Source organism: Triticum urartu, chromosome 7 (genome assembly GCF_003073215.2).
Source record: "Triticum urartu cultivar G1812 chromosome 7, Tu2.1, whole genome shotgun sequence".
Taxonomy (NCBI): Eukaryota; Viridiplantae; Streptophyta; class Magnoliopsida; order Poales; family Poaceae; genus Triticum; species Triticum urartu.
In genome coordinates, this window is record NC_053028.1 from 64,173,708 (window position 1) to 64,192,133 (window position 18,426).

The window sequence follows — 18,426 nt, forward strand, 5'->3', positions numbered from 1 at the left end:
TTGTTTTCCACTTTTTTCGTCCACAGTAACTTTTTTCGTCCGTCGCTGGCTCGCAGCGAACGCTGACTTGGACTCGCTATCTCTTTGTAGGTCGCTCCTCTTCTCTCACGTACGATTCTAAGCGCGTTCTGTGGCCCAATGTAGTTATGGGCCAAGCGACGCGTGTGGGCTTACTGGTTCTTTGGGTGCGAAAAAATTAAGGATGGCATGCGGATAATCTAACACGCCTTCTCACCCTGGTCCATGCCCTGGCAACAAACGAAAAACAAAAGCGCGCGAGAAGATCTAGCGACTGAGTATGGCAAAATACCAGCGTAAAATTTAAAGTAATATGTGCAACCACAGATCTGTTTATTTTTTCAACAATTCTTGGGAAAAAATGTGAACGATTTTCCTTCAAATATTTAAATAATGTTAGAAATTTGAGTAACTTTTAAAACCTAAACATTTTCTGGAAAACGTGACCAATTATTGAAAATATGAATAAAATTTGAAATTACAAATAATTATTGAAATTTTTATATATGATGAACAATTTCAAATATACATTGAATTTTTTATATACTCTGCACAATTTTTAAATAAACACTGAACATTTTTGTGATATATGTGGAACAATATTTAAATACTTATTGAACAAATTTGAAATGTAAGTCGAACATTTTCGTAATATACAGTGAACAATTTTTAGATACACATTGAACATATATACGTTGAACAATATGTAAAGTTACATTGAACATTTTGTGATATACACTGAATAAATTTTGAATTGTAAAGAAAATTTTAAAAACATGAACAATTTTCCAAAAATAGAAATATTTTATAAAATGCAAACAATTTAGGAAATTATTAACATCTTTTGAAAGGAGGACATTCTTTGGCATTCCGAACAATATTTTAAATTTTAGAACAACTATTTGAAGAAAAAAAGAAGAAAAGAAAATGTAAAAGGAAACAAAAAGTAAAAGAAAAACAACAAGACCTACGTGGGCCGGCCCAACTAGGAGTGCCTTGAGCGAAGCCTCGGCGTTTTGATGCTACCCTTTTTTTTTTGCATCGTTTTGATGCTACCCTTGATATACGTTACTAGCCGATAGAAGCAACATTATACATACACGATGCACGTATATACACTGTTATGAATTATACATACACAAACCATGGTTGCCGCTCACTATGTCAATGTCAATGTGGCACTACACATCCTCTCCTACAAAGGGAAGTAGGAACACCCGCGTCACATGTTGCCGTGCAACTCACCGTGTGATATCCGGCCTCTACATACTTCCCTCTCATTTCGCAATTGACGTGCCTTTCATCTCAGGTGATGTGTCGCGGCCACCTCCTTGACCGGGCCAACACTGATTCATAATAATAATTGTTTGATCGTACAAAATAGAGTAGAAGTATGAGGTGAGGTGTATGGACCAGTTGCAAGGAGTAGCTTGCCGAGATAAGTTATTGATGTTTTGAACATTTCTTTGCGTGGGCACAATGATTGGTGCGACATGCGGTGGCGAACCCATCGCCTTAGGATTGACCATATTTGAAGCATTGTCATCAGGTGGGCATCATGATGGCCGTTTGCAGGGTCAGAAAAAGGATAAGCGATGACACGGCTGGGTGTCATGTCGAATTAGAGGTGGATCTATTAGGAGTCCTGAGCCATGCTTATTAGGATAGAGTCATGATATTTTTTTCCTCCCGTTGTAATGCACCGGCATGTTTCCTAGTACTATTGTGGTACTGTACTCTACCCTACCACATGCAGTGCAGCCACGGGAGGATGCAGGTCTTGATCGGGTAGATGTGTTGTATGACAGGCAAATTTATGTCACCACGTTACTGTGTTTATTGTTGTCTTCTTCCTTTTCTTGGCAAACTTGAGTCCTCGCACGTGTGTGCGTTTATTGTTGTCTTCTCTAAGCTTCTCTTCTCCAAGCTTATGTGTGCCTATTTATGCCATCGCCCAGAGTATCCAACTTCAGCGTCTGTATTTTTTTTCTGTGTGCATATGTATTTTTTTGCACGGACGAAAATCACGGTCTAAAGCGGCGATGCAGACGAACGGATGTCCGCTTTGGCCCATTCAGACCAATTTTAGATCAAATTTGCATCCGTGCGAACATGTTGCGGACACCCACGGCACCTCACTTTGTCCTTCCCTGTCTGTAGATGCCAACAGGCCATTCCTCCCATCCCGTCGAGTTCGACCTCTTCAGCCTCTTCGCCCTTGTTGTCGCCACCTTGTTTCTGGCCTCTTGGCCACCCTCAATATACAAAATCATTTCGCATGGTCCATAACCTCCACAAAGTGATATCATTTGAAACAACATTGTTCAAAACAACATTTCGTTTACACGTTACCAATGTTTTGATAGGTCATCCAAGGAACGTGGAACAGTAATACCAAAAAATCGAGAGGCCGCGGATGATGGAGGCCGGCGGTTGGGGTGGGTAAGTTGAAGGCGTGAGGAAGAAGAGAGGTGTAGGTTGAAGATGAATAGTGTGATCTGTTTTGGGCCGTTTGATCAAGATCAGACGGTCCATGAGGAAAGTGAAAACGTTTTCACGCATCTGACAAATAGAGAGTTCCAATATTTTATTTAAAAAATGAAAAGGTTAAAAATAGATACTCTAGTACTGAGAGAGAGAAAGAGAGAGAGAAAGAGAGAGGCTCTGACGTATTTGTAGGCAGCAGTACATCTATTTTAACTACAGTCGTCCACGCAGCTCACATGCGGCTCACGGCGTGCTGCGCCGTCTCGGTGGCCGCCAGCTCGCCGCGGCGGCGCGTGACGAAACTGAGCCGCTCGGCGGTGGCCGGTTTGAACACGGCCTCCGGGTCGGCGTCCACGGCGTCGGCGAGCCGCGGCCACATCCTGGCGGTGACCAGCCACGACCCGTCTCCCGCGGGGCTCCGGATCACTGTCATGGCCGCCGACCCGAGCCTCCCCGGCCGCACCCACGGCATCACCAGCCGCGGCGGGCCGAACCCAAAGTCGCCCTCCACCCTGAACGGCACGAACGCCGACACCACCAGCGCCGGGCTGCCCGTGCCCAGCCCCACCGCCTCCGTCCACTTGCCGCCCTCCGCAAACACCCCCTTGTGCGCTTCCATCCAGTCCATCAGCTCCTCGTACCGCTCCTGCCGGAACACCTCGGAGATTGCCGCGGCGGCCATCGTCGCCACGTCGGCGAGCGGGGAGGAGCGCACCGTGTCCACGACCGCCTCCCGGGACGCGTAGGTGACGACGTTGCCAAGGTAGTTGTTGACGTGGGTCTTGTTGTATTTGGCGGGGTCGAGGCCCCGGCGGCCGTCGACGAGCCACGCCATGCGGCAGTGCGTGTCGGAGCCGCCCACGGCCGCGGCGAGCAGCTTCCAGACGTGCGCGGAGAGGGCCTCGAGCCGCGTGACCCGGCGGGCGGGGCCGCTGGCCGCCCCGCGGAGGCGGTCGACGTCTGCGGCGTCCACGACGTAGTTGCGGCGCACGAGGGCCGCGGCAAGGAGGGCGTTGGGGAGGGTGCCGGGGTCGTAGCGCACGAACTCGGCGTCCAGCGACGGGCCGTACCGCGGCGGCGAGCGGGGCCGGAAGAGGGAGGCGCGGTCGTGGTGGGGCTCCCACGAGAGGCCGCCCGCGACGAGCATCTCGGCCCAGGCGTTGGGCAGCGTGGTGAGCCCGTGGCCGTCGACGAGCAGGTGGTCGGTGCCCCAGGAGAGCGAGAACCCACCGCACGCGAACCGGACGAGCTGCAGCGACAGCGCGAGCCCCCGCTCGAACGGCAGCTGGATGCGCCCCAGCGAGGCGCCGGCGTCGGCAAAGTCCACGTCCGCGAGCGCCGCGTCGGCGTACGCGACCACGAGCTCGGCCCCTTCGTTGCCGCAGACGACGTCCGGCACGCCGGTGGAGGCGCTGGGCACGACGCGGCCGGCGAAGGGGTAGAAGCGGGAGAGGAAGGCCGGGAGCGCGGCGCGCGCGGCCGCGGCCACGGCCGGGAAGCCCGCGGCGGGCGCCGGGTAGACGGCGATGAAGAAGACGTGGAAGGAGCCGAGGACGAGGTCCAGGTTGGAGACCGGGAGCACCGCCTGTTAGAATTAATGCGCTAGGCCCATAGCAATTTCTGAAATCTCCAAGCCCATGTGTAAAATGAAGTGGTGGTGCTAAGTTTAGTCCCACCTTCGAAGTTGAAGAAGAGTTGGACCTCTTTATATAGTGGGTTCTCTCCACCACTCTAAGTGGTGTGTAAGAAGAGAAAGGGAAAACCACACGCGCGCGCTCGCTCGCCTCGCCTGGGCTTTTGCCGTTTTATTTTTATGTCTTGGCAGACAAGTTTTTTGTTTGATTTCTTGTCCGGTAAGTATACGAATTAGAAACCGAGTCGATTTGGGATTGTGGTCGCGACACAATACCGCCTCTGGTCCTAATATATATACAGCTACCGGCTGCGGCCAGAGATACACCGAAAAACACCTAGGGTTTTGCCTCATCTCACAACTTGCGTCGCCATCGTAGTCTACTCCATCCCAAACGCCGGCGTGCATCGGCGCGTGGGAGAGCAGGTCTCCGGAACCGTTCGTCTTTGCGATCCTGCACCGGGAGAGGACGAATTAGGTTTTTGGGAAGCGCTGTGCGTGACTGCTCAAGTTCGTCATCACGGGTCGTCTTCCGTCCAAGTCGGGCGGTGCTACTCATCGTCGTATTCATCGCCGTCAGCAGCAGATCGTCGCCAACATCGTCATCAACACTGTCGCACCCATAATAGCTAACGATCAGTACGTCCAACATCCTCTGTTCATGTCTGTTTCTACAGCTACTGTTACGTGTTTGCTGCTGTTATGCATGTCTTGCTGTTCTTCTAGTTTGCTAGATTTTTGCATGCTAGTATCTCTTCTAGTCATGAATTATTTACTGGAATTAATCATGAACTTGCCTAATATTCCAACAATCCAAAAACCTAACTATAGGCAATTTCCTGAGTTAACTATGGCTGGATTCGCTGATGCACTGAGGCCGGATAAGTTTACCGGTGTGCACTTTAAGAGGTGGCAGGTGAAGACCACGCTCTGGCTTACTGCTCTGAAAGTTTTCCACGCTAGTGTTGGTGCTCCAGAGGGAATGACCGACGAAGATCGGAGAAAATTCCAGGAAGCCAATACTATGTTTGTGGGATGCATTCTGAGTGTTCTTGCTGACCGTCTGTGTGATGTGTACATGCACATAAACGACGGAAAAATTCTGTGGGATGCACTGAATGCAAAATTCGGTGCAACAGATGCAGGCAGTGAACTGTACATCATGGAGAGTTTTCATGACTACAAGATGGTGAATAACCGTTCTGTGGTTGAACAAGCTCATGAGATACAGTGCATTGTGAAGGAACTTGAACTCCTTAAATGTGTTCTACCCGACAAATTCGTGGCTGGGTGCATGATTGCAAAGTTGCCTCCTTCATGGAGGAATTTCGCCACAACTCTGAAGCATAAGAGACAGGAGATATCAGTTGAAAATCTGATTGCATCTCTTGATGTTGAATAAAAAGCTCGGGCTAAAGATACCACTGAAAAAGGAGGTGAGGTTCAGCCTACTGCTAACATGGTGCAGAGGTACCCACAGAACAAGAACAAAGGGAAGAACAAACCTGTTTTCAACAAGCCTACCAAGACTACTACCTTCAAGAAGAAGAAGTTCAACAAGGCTGAGCTAGAGTGCTACGCCTGTGGGAAGCCTGGACACTTTTCCAAGGAATGCCCTGAACGTGCAGACCGCAGAGGGAAAACAAGCTCCAAGACTGTCAACATGGTGACCGCTAGCAATACTGATGGGTATGGTAATTTACCTATTGTGCTTTCAGTATTTCAATCATCTTCGTGGTGGATTGATTCGGGTGCTAACGTTCATGTGTGTGCTGACATCTCCCTGTTTACTTCTTATCAGGTCGCAAGGGATTCTTGCGTCCTAATGGGGAATGGGTCACATGCTTCTGTTCGTGGCATTGGCACGGTGGATCTGAAGTTTACTTCAGGAAAGATCGTGCAACTAAGGAACGTGCAGCATGTCCCTACTATGAACAAGAATCTAGTTAGCGGCTCCCTTCTATGTCGAGATGGATTTAAGGTAGTTTTAGAGTCCAATAAAGTAATCGTGTCAAGATTTGGACAATTTATAGGAAAAGGCTATGAGTGCGGAGGCTTGTTCCGCTTTTCTCTTTCAGATTTTTGCAATAAGTCAATAAACCAAATTTGTGCTAGTGTTAATGATGATGCAAGTATTTGGCACTCTCGTTTATGTCATATTAATTTTGGTTTAATGTCTCGGCTATCCAGCATGAGTTTAATTCCGAACTTCACAGTTGCCAAAGGTTCTAAGTGCCATAGTTGTGTGCAATCTAAGCAACCTCGAAAGCCTCATAAGGCTGCCGAGGAGAGAAACTTGGCACCTCTAGAACTCATACATTCTGATCTTTGTGAGATGAATGGTGTGTTGACAAAAGGTGGAAAGAGATATTTCATGACTTTGATTGATGATGCGACTAGATTTTGCTATGTTTATTTGTTGCAAACTAAAGATGAAGCATTAGACTACTTTAAAATCTATAAAGCTGAAGTTGAAAATCAACTAGAGAGAAAGATCAAGCGTCTTAGGTCCGATCGTGGTGGAGAGTATTTTCCAAAAGTTTTTGATTAATTTTGTGAGGAACATGGTATTATTCATGAGAGGACGCCTCCCTATTCACCTCAATCAAATGGAGTGGCCGAGAGGAAAAACCGCACATTGACTGACTTGGTGAATGCCATGTTAGACACTGCTGGTTTATCTAAGGCATGGTGGGGGGAGGCTCTATTGACTTCATGTCATGTCCTGAATAGAGTTCCCAACAATAATAAAGAGAAACCCCCTTATGAGGAGTGGGTTGGGAGAAAACCATCACTTTCTTATTTGCGCACTTGGGGATGTTTGGCAAAGGTCAATATTCCTATTCCTAAGAAACGCAAACTTGGACCAAAGACAGTGGATTGTGTCTTTCTAGGGTATGCTCAACGGAGCATTGCTTATAGGTTTTTAGTGGTAAAATCTGAAGTACCTGATATGCATGTTGATACTATAATGGAATCTCGTGATGCAACATTTTTTGAGAACATATTTCCTATGAAAGATATGCATAGCATTGCTAGATTTTCTTCTGAGATAATTCCTGAATCTAGTACAACTGATGAATATTTCGAACAATCACATGAGGAAGTCCTTGAGAAGGATAACAATGAAGTTCCTAGAAGGAACAAGAGACAAAGGATTGCAAAATCCTTTGGTGATGATTTCATTGTATACCTTGTGGACGACACACCCAAGACGATTGCAGAAGCATATGCATCTCCGGATGTAGATGATTGGAAAGAAGCTGTTCATGATGAGATGGACTCAATTCTTTCTAATGGAACTTGGGAACTAACTGATAGACCATATGGTTGTAAACCTGTGGGCTGTAAGTGGGTGTTCAAAAGGAAGCTAAAGCCTGATGGTACTATTGATAAATACAAGGCGCGGCTAGTGGCCAAGGGCTACACTCAGAAAGAAGGCGAAGATTACTTTGACACCTATTCACCCGTTGCTAGAATGACCACCATTCGAGTGTTACTTTCCTTGGCTGGCTCTTATGGTCTTATCATTCATCAAATGGATGTAAAGACAGCTTTTCTCAATGGAGAGTTGGAAGAGGAGATCTATATGGATCAGCCTGACGGGTTTGTGGTAAAGGGTGAAGAGAGAAAGGTGTGCAAGTTGTTAAAATCTTTGTATGGTCTGAAACAGGCACCTAAGCAATGGCATGAGAAGTTTGAAAGAACTTTGACTTCTGCAGGATTTGTCATTAACGAGGCTGATAGGTGTGTTTACTATCGCCATGGTGGGGGCAATAGTGTCATATTATGTTTGTATGTGGACGACATACTGATCTTTGGTACAAACATTAATGCAATTAATGAGGTCAAGTCTTTTCTATCAAAAAGTTTTGACATGAAAGATCTGGGAGAAGCCGATGTAATTCTAAACATCAAACTTATTAAGGATGAGAGTGGGATTACATTAACGCAATCTCACTATGTTGAGAAGGTCTTGAACCTATTCGGTTTTATGGATAGCAAGCCTTCTCCAACACCTTATGATCCCAGCGTGACACTCAGAAAGAACAAGAAAGAAACGAGAGATCAATTAAGATACTCTCAAATTGTCGGTTCACTCATGTACTTAGCTAGCGCTACAAGACCAGATATCTCTTTTGCTGTGAGCAAACTGAGAAGGTTCATGTCCAACCCGGGTGATGATCATTGGCATGCACAAGAAAGGGTCTTGCGCTATCTGTGAGGTACTATGAGTTACGGAATTACTTATTCAGGGCATCCTGCTGTGCTAGAAGGATATAGTGATTCAAATTGGATCTCCGATGTTGATGTACTTTATGCAACAAGTGGGTATGTATTTACTCATGGTGGTGGTGCAGTGTCATGGAGGTCTTGCAAGCAAACCATATTGACGAGGTCAACTATGGAAGCAGAATTAACTGCTTTGGACACAGCTACTGTTGAGGCAGAATGGCTGCGTGAGCTCTTGATGGACTTGCCGGTTGTTGAGAAACCTGTACCGGCTATTCTTATGAATTGTGATAACCAAACGGTTATTGCTAAAGTGAACAATTCTAAAGATAATGCAAAGTCATCAAGACACGTGAAAAGACGTTTGAAGTCTGTCAGGAAGTTGAGAAACTTCGGAGTAATAACTGTTACGTATATACAAACAGACAAAAACCTGGCAGATCCCTTTACAAAGGGACTAACACGAAATGTGATAGATATTGCATCGAGGGAGATGGGTATGAGACCCATAGATGTTACACCATAGTAGTAACCCAACCTTTGTGATCGGAGATCCCGTGAATTAGGATCTGGGAAGAAGAAGCTATTGGTTAACTGAGGAGAGTAATAGCTTATGATCGTCTCCAAGTGAAGATGCAAAACTCTCAGAGCTGTAAGGCTCAGATCTGTAAGGCAGGTCGGCAACATGCCTTAATGTGGTTCTATTGGCTATAATTAGCAAAGATGCTGTCCTACAGAGCAGTCTTGAAAGAACACACCTATATGAGTTCTGACTGTAAACGTCGCAGTCTATGAGATTTGGGTGATCTCTAGTAAACTCACGAAGAGACCAGGGAGTATGACGTATAAGCTCCAAACCGCGGGGTAGCCTACTGGCGGTCAGGTACTGGTTAAGACTTTGAGTGAAACCTGTTCACACAAAACTAGCAATTCAAGGCATAGTCCATTGTCAAGTTGTGAATGGATGTAGCTTAAAGTTCTAGCAGAAGTTCAACTTAACAGTCTCTGCTGAAACACTGGTATATTAAACAAGTGGTGAGAGAAGGCAAATCTCTAAATGGGTATTTGAGATCTGGTGGGGGATTGTTAGAATTAATGGGCTAGGCCCATAGCAATTTCTGAAATCTCAAAGCCCATGTGTAAAATGGCAAGTGGTGGTGCTAAGTTTAGTCCCACCTTGGAAGTTGAAGAAGAGTTGGACCTCTTTATATAGTGGGTTCTCTCTACCACTCTAAGTGGTGTGTGAGAAGAGAAAGGGAAAACCACACGCGCGCGCTCGCTCGCCTCGCCTCGCCTGGCCTGGCCTGGCCTGGCCTGGCCGGGGCGGGGCGGGCGAGGCGAGGCGAGGCGGCGCGTACATGCGACATGCGCGTGAATGGTCCACCGAAATCCGGTCCGTCTCCTTGCAGGAGCGCAGCTTCCTTTTGCCGTTTTATTTTTATGTCTGGCCAGACAAGTTTTTTTTTTGATTTCTTGTCCGGTAAGTATACGAATTAGAAACCGAGTCGGTTTGGGATTGTGGTCGCGACACAATACCGCCTCTGGTCCTAATATATATACAGCTACCGGCTGCGGCCAGAGATACACCGAAAAACACCTAGGGTTTTGCCTCATCTCACAACTTGCGCCGCCATCGTAGTCTACTCCATCCCAAACGCCGGCGTGCATCGGCGCGTGGGAGAGCAGGTCTCCGGAACCGTTCGTCTTTGCGATCCTGCACCGGGAGAGGACGAATTAGGTTTTTGGGAAGCGCTGTGCGCGACTGCTCAAGTTTGTCATCACGGGTCGTTCTTCCGTCCAAGTCGGGCGGTGCTACTCATCGTCGTATTCATCGCCGTCAGCAGCAGATCGTCGCCAACATCGTCATCAACACTGTCGCACCCATAATAGCTAACGATCAGTGCGTCCAACATCCTCTGTTCATGTCTGTTTCTACAGCTACTGTTACGTGTTTGCTGCTGTTATGCATGTCTTACTGTTCTTCTAGTTTGCTAGATTTTTGCATGTTAGTATCTCTTCTAGTCATGAATTATTTATTGGAATTAATCATGAACTTGCCTAATATTCCAACACCGCCGGGAATCCCCGCGGCGGGTCGGAGGCCTGGACGAGCGACCTCGAGAGGACCTCGACGGCGAAACTCTCGGCCGGCGGCATCCCGGGTGCGCACGGCCGCACGCGGCGCAGGGAGGAGCAACACGTAGGTAGGAGCTCGCGAGCGGTGGAGAGAGCACGAGGCGTTATGACAGTGATCAAACCGCAGTCGGACTCGTCTCGTTTTGGCACGCGGCACGTTGCGTGGCGTTGCGATCGAGCAACATCAACACGGCGGTTTGCTTCAACTTTGGAATGGCAAGCAGCACTTTTCCTTCTTGCTTTGGCGATTTTTCAATGCGAAGCAGACTCACGGATGTGACAAGCCATCCAATACAATGCATTTGGCCATCTTCCCCAATGCGGAATTAGAGCAAACCCAACGGATTGATCCAAACGGACGGCGATTTCGTTCGCTTTTTATTTGTTTGGGTCGGCCGTTCGCCCAGTGTCCACCCTGTTTTTTATATCGAATTTGCTAAATCACATCTAGATGAAATTTAGTGATATCTGGGAATACTTATTTATTATCGACGTCTTACCATTGCGGAGTGGAAGCATGTAGAGGAGTGGCTAAAGAAACGGTTGAGCAGTTGGAAAGGCAAGTTGCTCTCAGTTGGAGGACGACTGGTTTTGATAAACTCTGTCCTCACAAATATGGTTCTCTATATGCTTTCTTTTTTCCAACTCCCAAAAAGGGTCTTGCAAAGATTGGACTATTTTAGGTCTAGATTCTTTTTGCAAGGATATGATGAAAAGAAAAATACCGGGTGACCAAATGGAGCGTGGTTTGTAGGCCGAAAGACCAAGATGGCCTTGGAATTCATGACCTGCAGGTCAAGAATGAGGCTCTACTTAGTAAATGGTTGTTCAAACTTCTTACTGAGGATGATGTTTGGCAAACCATGCTGCGCAACAAGTATCTAGGCCAAAAGGCGGTGTCTCAGGCATATTGGAAACCTGGCGACTCACACTTTTGGGCTGGCCTAATGGCGGCAAAGAAACAACTCTTTCGCTTTGGGTCTTTCATGATAAAGGACGGGTCAGAGATTCGTTTCTGGGAAGACATCTGGCTAGGCAATGCCAGTCTCCGAGAACAATATCCAGCCTTGTACAACATTGCTCGCGATAAGAACAATACTATTGCGCAGGTGCTCGGCTCATCCCCGCCGAATATTTCATTCAGGCGGGATTTGGTTGGCGCCCGACTTATGTCATGGCATAATCTCTTATCCCGTCTGGATCTGATTAACCTGACGCAAGGCCGTGATGTGTTTCGCTGGAACCTTACTACATCAGGGTCTTTCAGGTAGACTCTATGTATCATGCGCTCACGCATTCTAAGGTACCGGAGAGCAATAACAAGAACATCTGGAAGACAAAGATTCCACTAAAAGTTAAAATATTCATGTGGTATCTTCGTAGAGGTGTTGTGCTAACCAAAGACAACCTTGCACGACGCAACTGGCCAGGAAGTAAGAAGTGTTGTTTTTGTACTCTTGACGAGACAATCAAACACCTCTTTTTTCAATGCAAATTTGCGCGTTCTACGTGGTCAGTCATCCAAATAGCGTCAAATTTGTATCCGTCCACAAGTGTTGCCAATATTTTTGGTCATTGATTGGACGGTATTTCAAATAGATTCGAAACGCTAATAAGGGTGGGAGCGTACGCCTTACTATGGTCGCTTTGACTATGTAGAAACGATTTGGTTTTTAATGACAAAATTGCTTCTCCTCTGCAGGTTATTTTCCGTTGTACGCACTCGCTTCGTATGTGATTTTATGTTACAACGTGCGGAGTACCAACCGTTATTTAAGGCGGTGTGTACGCGATTGGAGCAGGTGGCTATGGAGGTTTTTACCCAACATGGGTGGCAGCATAATCTCCGGATCGGTCCACCAACCGTTTCGACATAGGCATAGTGTCGGTCTATAGGACTCTACTGTTGCCGAATTGTCGGTTTTTTTTTCTTTTCAGATGTTTGATGTTTGGCTGTGTGCATTCTAGTTATGCAGAGGCAGGGTGGTACTCTAAATGTTTTGTATCGCTTGATGCCACATTTTAAGATAATAAAAACGCTCTTTATCGGAAAAAAAAACTCCTGAACCGTACAATCCTGCCTTAAGATTCGTGTCCTTTTTGTCGCTGCGTGCCGTGGATCGCGTCGCATGTGTACTCCCCCAGCGACTGTTCCTTTTTTCAATTCTGTGACTGCGTGGGCTGGCGGTGTTTTCTCTGTTTGTGGGCTTTGCCTTCACCCCTCCACGTATGGGCTGCTTTATCTTTTTTCCTTTTTCGATTGTTGTGCTGGCTGGATTGTCATTTTCCAGTTTGTATATAAGTTTTTGTTTACTTTTTTTGTTCACTTTACTTTTAATTTCGTTTCCTATTTTCCTTTTGTTTTATTATTTATTTATTTTAAGTTCATGATTATTTTTTAGTCAGTTGCATTTACATCACTAGACATGCAATTCCATGTTTTCAACACATCTGTAAACTTGGGGGCGAATGTGTTTTTTGATGGGAGAGATCATGAAAATTACATTAGACTTTTATCTAGATGAAAATTAACAATGTCACATCTCACGGTTGTATCTCCACTCTCCAGCTCCAGCTGATGCTATTTTTAACTGAGGCTGCTTAGTTTGTTTATTGCATGCATTTTTATCTGACCTTGACCCAATTGCATGTCTATTCTAGACACGTAATTTGTCTGGTCTGGACCCCTTTCTTCTCCTCAGTTCCAAGTTTCAATTTATTTGCTTCCTTTTCATTTTTTTCTTTTCCCATTTCTTTTTTAGTTTTTATTATTCCATTTCCTAAATTCATGGGTTTTTGTTTTTACTTTTATTTTAAATATTTCTATTTTCATTTTTTCGGATTTGCTAATTATCATCTACTCCCTCTGTTTTTAAATATAAGTCTTTTTAGAGATTTTCTTAGGGACTACATACGGATGCATATATGCATTATTTTAGAGTGTAGATTTATTTATTTTGCTCCACATGTTGTCCATATTGGAATTTCTAAAAAGAATTATATTTACGAATGGAGGGAGTAGATGATTTTTAGCTGTCACACCTAAGTTGTTCACCACACGAATAACCACATTAGTTTCATAAAACAATGTTTCGTTCACAACTTCACATGCATGTGCCTTGTGCCGCGCTAGTGTTTGCGTTGTCGGGCCGTTTTTTCGTGTCGTGCGCTAGTGGCCATTTTTCTAGTTGTCTCCCTATTTGTGCATGTGTGAGTATATGAGCATCTGTTTCACATGAGTTATGACTCATTGGGATGAGATCTAGCAATGTCTCATCTAGGTTTTCAAATGTATGATCTTTTTGTTGTTGAAATTTTTGGGCAATGTTTTGATCCACATCACGTTGTCGACCCATTGTGTGGCTTGAATCTGTTGTTCGCCGGCTATGTGTCATCGCACGTTGGGGCCTATTTCATAGATGTGTCCATTGTTGGGGTTGTGTTCACACTTTATGTGGGATCGGCCTTTTTAACTCTGTGTTGTGGGTGTGGTTCAGTTTTTCTATAGAGTAACATGTCTCATTGCTCTTTCTTTTTCCCTCATGTTGAGCGGCGGTTTAGTTTTTTTTGTCGTTTATATTTTCCTTTTCTTTTTTCATTTCCTTTTTATTTTTTAGTTTTGTGTAGTTTCCCACCTACAAGTGCAACACTTGAATCGCATTTGGGCCCGTAGTTTATTTCATTTCAGTTGCAAGTCCATCTTTTACTCGCAACTGGTTTGTAGTTGTCCCAGTTGCAAGTTCACACTCGACTCGCAACTCATATCATAGTTTTGTGTAGTTGTCCCATCCTCGACTCGCAACTTGTAATGTAGGTTTTGCGGTTGTCGTAGTTGCAAGTACCCTTAATTTGCAACTAGGCCCGTATTTTGTTTCATCCCAATTGCAAGCCCATACTTGACTCACAACTCGATGCATGTTTTGTTTTTCATCCTAGTTGCAGGTCCATTGTTGACTCGCAACTAGGCCCATAATTTGTTACATCCTAGTTGCAAGTCGACACTTGACCCGCAACTGGGGGAAGGGAGTGTGTTTGTACGGGCCCCAATTGCAAGTCAACCATTGACTCGCAACTGGTGTGGTGACATCTGTGTGTGTTTGTCAGGGGCACCAATTACATGTCAACCATCGACTTGCAACTAGGCGGGCGTATGTGTGTGTTTTGTCAGGGGCCCCAGTCGCAAGTCAACCATCAACGTGCAACAAGGGGAGGGAAGTGCATTTTGTACGTGCCCCAGTTGCAAGTAAACAATCGACCCGCAACTGGGGGTGGCATTTTTTTGTAGGGGCCCCAGTTCCATGTCAGCAGCCATTGACTCGTAACTACAGGGTGTTTTTGTAGGGCCCTAGTTGCAAGTCAACCATCGACATGCAACTGGGGGGTAGTGTTTGTTTTTTGTAGGGGCCCTAGTTGCAAGTCAACCATCGACCCACCACTAGAGTGTCGTGTGTTTGTAGGGGCCCAGCTGCATGTCAACCACCGCCTCATAACTAGGGGAGGGGAGTGTGTTTGTACGGTCCCAGTTGCAAGTTAACCATCGACTCGCAACTGGCGAGGCAACGTCTGTGTGTGTTTGTCGGGGGCCCCAGTCGCATGTCAACCATTGATTATCAACAAGGGGTGGCGTCTGTGTGTTTCTTGGAGCCCTTAGTTGCATGTCAGTATCGACTTGCAACTAGGGAGTTATTAGTAGGGGCCCCAGTTGCATATCAACCATCAACTTGCAACTAGGGAGGCATGTGTGTTCTTACGGGCCCCGGTTGCAAGTCTACCATCGACGTGCAGCCAGGGGAGGGGAGTGTGTTTGTATAGGCCCTAGTTGCAAGTCAACCATTGACTCGCAACTGACGTGGCGACGTCTTGCGTGTTCGCGAGGGGCCCAATTGCATGTCAACTATCGACTTGCAACTAGGGGATGTCTGTGTGCATTTGTTAGGGGCCCTAGTTGCATGCCAGCCATCAACTTCCAACTAGGGGGTTGTTTGTGGGGGCCTAGTTGCAAGTCAACACTTGAAGCGCAACGAGGGGAGGGGAGTGTGTTTTGTACGGGCCCCAATTGCATGTCAACCATCGACTCGCAACTGGGGTGGCGTTTTTTTGTAGGGGGTACATGTGAGCCATCGACTTGCAACTAGGGGGTGTTTTTGTAGGGCCTTAGTTGCAAGTCAACCATCGACTTGCAACTAGGGGTTTGTTTGTAGGGGCACTAGTTGCAAGTCAACCAACAACTTGCAACTAGGTAGGGGAGTGTGTTTGTATTGGGCCCAATTGCAAGTCAGCCGTCGACCCCAACTAGGGGGCATGTGTTTGTAAGGGCCCAGTTGCATACCAACTATCAACTTGCAACTAGGGGAGGGGAGTGTGTTTGTACATGCCCCGGGTTCAAGTCAACCATCGACTCGTAACTAGGGGCTGCGTCTACGTGTGTTTGTTGGGGGCATAGTTGCACGTCAACCATCGACTCGCAACTAGGGGGGTTGTGTTTGTCGGGCCCCCTAGTTGCATGTCAATCATCGACTTGCAACTAGGAAGGAAAGCGTGTTTGTACGGGTCCTAGTTGCAAGTCAACTATCGACGCATAACCATGGGAGGGGAGTGTGTTTTATACGGGCCCCAGTTGCAAGTCAACCATCCACTCGCAACTCGGGGTGGGGTTTGTTTTTTTTGTAGGGGTCCCATTTACATGTCAGCCATTGACTCACAACTGGGTGGTGTTTTTGTAGGGCTCCAGTTACAAGTCAACCATCGGCGTGCAACTGGGGGTGGTGTTTGCTTTTCTGTAGGGGTCCCAGTTGCAAGTCAACCATCGATACACAACTAGAGGGGCGTGTGTTCGTAGGGTCCCAGATGCATGTCAACCACCAGCTCATAGCTAGGGGAGGGGAGTGTGTTTGTACGGGCCCTAGTTGCAAGTCAACCATCGATTCGCAACTGGGGGGAGATGTCTGTGTGTGTTTGTTGGGGGGCCCCTGTTGCATGTCAACCATCGACTTGCAACTAGGGGGTTTGTTTGTAGGGGGCCCAGTTGCAAATCAACCATCGACTTGCAACTGGGGGGGGCGTTTGTAGGGGCCCCAGTTGCAAGCCAAACATCGACTTTTAACTGGGAAGGCGAGCGTGTTTGTACGGGCCCCAGTTGCAAGTCAAGCATCGACGCGCAACCACGGGAGGGGAGTGTGTTTTGTACGGGCCCCAATTGCAAGTCAACCATCGACTCACAACTGCGGGGGCGACGTCTATGTGTGTACACCCATCGACTTGCAAGTCCAACTCTGCATGCAAATGGGGGTTGTCTAAGTTTTTTTCCGAGTCACAAGTCCAACCATGACATGCAATTGAACTTGTCATAGTTTGTCCGAGTTGCAAGCCAGCTCTGACATGCAACTAGGGGATGTCCCACCCTATTTGTTTGTTCCCTGTTGCAAGTCCAACACTAATATGAAAATGGGCCCGCCTCTTATTAGTTGCAAGTGCATCATCGATACATAACTGGGGTTGTCCCAATTGCAAGACTAAACTTTGACACGCAACCGGGACCCGCCCAAGTTTGTCCTATTCGGAAGTCAAACTACGACACACAACCGATCTTGCCTTAGTTTGTCCTAGTCGCAAATCTAGCTTAGTTGTATTTTGACCCATTTTGTACTTGTTTTTAAGTTTATGTTGCTGTCCTTTTTATTTTTAGTTTTTCCAATCATTTTCCATTTTTTGATAATCTTGAACTTATTTGCTTTTTGCAAACATTTTTTTGACATTGATGAAGTTTTTCAAATTCTTGAATGTATTTCAAATTCAATTTTTTTGTAGTTTCACATTCATGAACATTCGTTTCAAATTCACAAAAAAAATTCAATCCTCACACATTTTTAAAATCGATGAAGCTTTTAAAGATTATGATTTTTTAAATTTCATCATTTTTTTCAAAAATTATAAAAGACCGGTAGCCGTTTTTCTAGGCAGCAAAACAACAATGAAAAGCGATAGAAAGAAAGCGTGGGCAAGCAAGCGAGCCCATGTGGAATGCACATAAGGGCTGTGAGTACCACGCACACCCCCGCTAGCCTCAGAAGAAAAAAAAAACACGGCCCAGCCGTGTGTATGAAATTCATCTTATCCACGACCTGGCCCCACTTGTAACTTAAGACGCGATTGGTGACAAACAAACAACCTGGACCGATAAACAAACAACACCGCAGTTGATGGGATTGACGTTTTCGCTGATGTCAGGCCTTAGATGGGACATAATTATGTCTCATCTAGATGAGCCCTGGACGGACCCTTTTTATATGGGTCGGCAGCGCCCAACGCGCCAACCAATTGTTTCAAAGCCCGACACTAACTTTTCTCGGGCTAGGTTTCAAGGTTTTGGCGGCGATGGGATCGAAGGCCTCGGAGGCGTCAGGTTCCAACTCCGCATCCGAGGTAGAGAAGATGATGGCTGAACTTGGGCTTCTGGAGGAAGATCTGGACGACGTCGTCTTCGACGAGAAGGCGGCGCCACCGGACGCTACCAGATGGATGGCTGTGGCAAGGGTGCACATCGATAAACCTTACAGCCAGTATTGGTTTTTCAAGAATATGCGGGCTGCCTGGGATCTGGCACATGAGGTGAAATTCCGCCCTTTGGAAGATAACCTATATACCCTACAATTCTTTTGTCTTGGAGATTGTGAACGGGTGATGCAAGATGGCCCGTGGAATTTTCGAGGAAACGCTGTCATCATCACCCCCTACGACGGGATCACCAAACCGACGGAGGTAAATCTGGATAACCTGGATATTTGGATTCAGATCCACGATGTCCCTGACCTTTATGCACATCTTGTGACGCCACTCGCATCTAAGGTTGGAGAGGTTCTATTCACCGAACAAGTGACGCATGATTTTGCTGGCAATTTCTATCGAGTATGGGTTAAGAT

The 18,426-nt window shown here is 46.4% G+C and overlaps 1 protein-coding gene across 1 annotated transcript; it reads right to left on the reverse strand.

Annotated features, from left to right (window-relative positions):
• Positions 1–2,449: 2,449 nt before the first annotated feature.
• LOC125524554 (coniferyl alcohol acyltransferase-like) lies at positions 2,450–10,769 on the reverse strand. Its single transcript, XM_048689592.1, has 2 exons — positions 10,448–10,769; positions 2,450–4,090 (listed from the first exon to the last, which is right to left on the reverse strand). The coding sequence occupies exons 1-2, from the start codon at positions 10,526–10,528 to the stop codon at positions 2,738–2,740; spliced, it is 1,434 nt and encodes a 477-aa protein (XP_048545549.1). The 5' UTR covers positions 10,529–10,769; the 3' UTR covers positions 2,450–2,737.
• Between the last annotated feature and the right edge of the window lie 7,657 nt (positions 10,770–18,426).

What these genes read in the sequence shown, in the direction of transcription:
- LOC125524554 (XM_048689592.1), bottom strand. Translation starts at nt 10,528, where the DNA reads ATGCCGCCGGCCGAGAGTTTCGCCGTCGAGGTCCTCTCGAGGTCGCTC. An exon ending in ACCCGCCGCGGGGATTCCCG is followed by an intron (nt 4,091 to 10,447) that starts GCGGTGTTGGAA and finishes TAATTCTAACAG; the next exon opens with GCGGTGCTCCCGGTCTCCAA.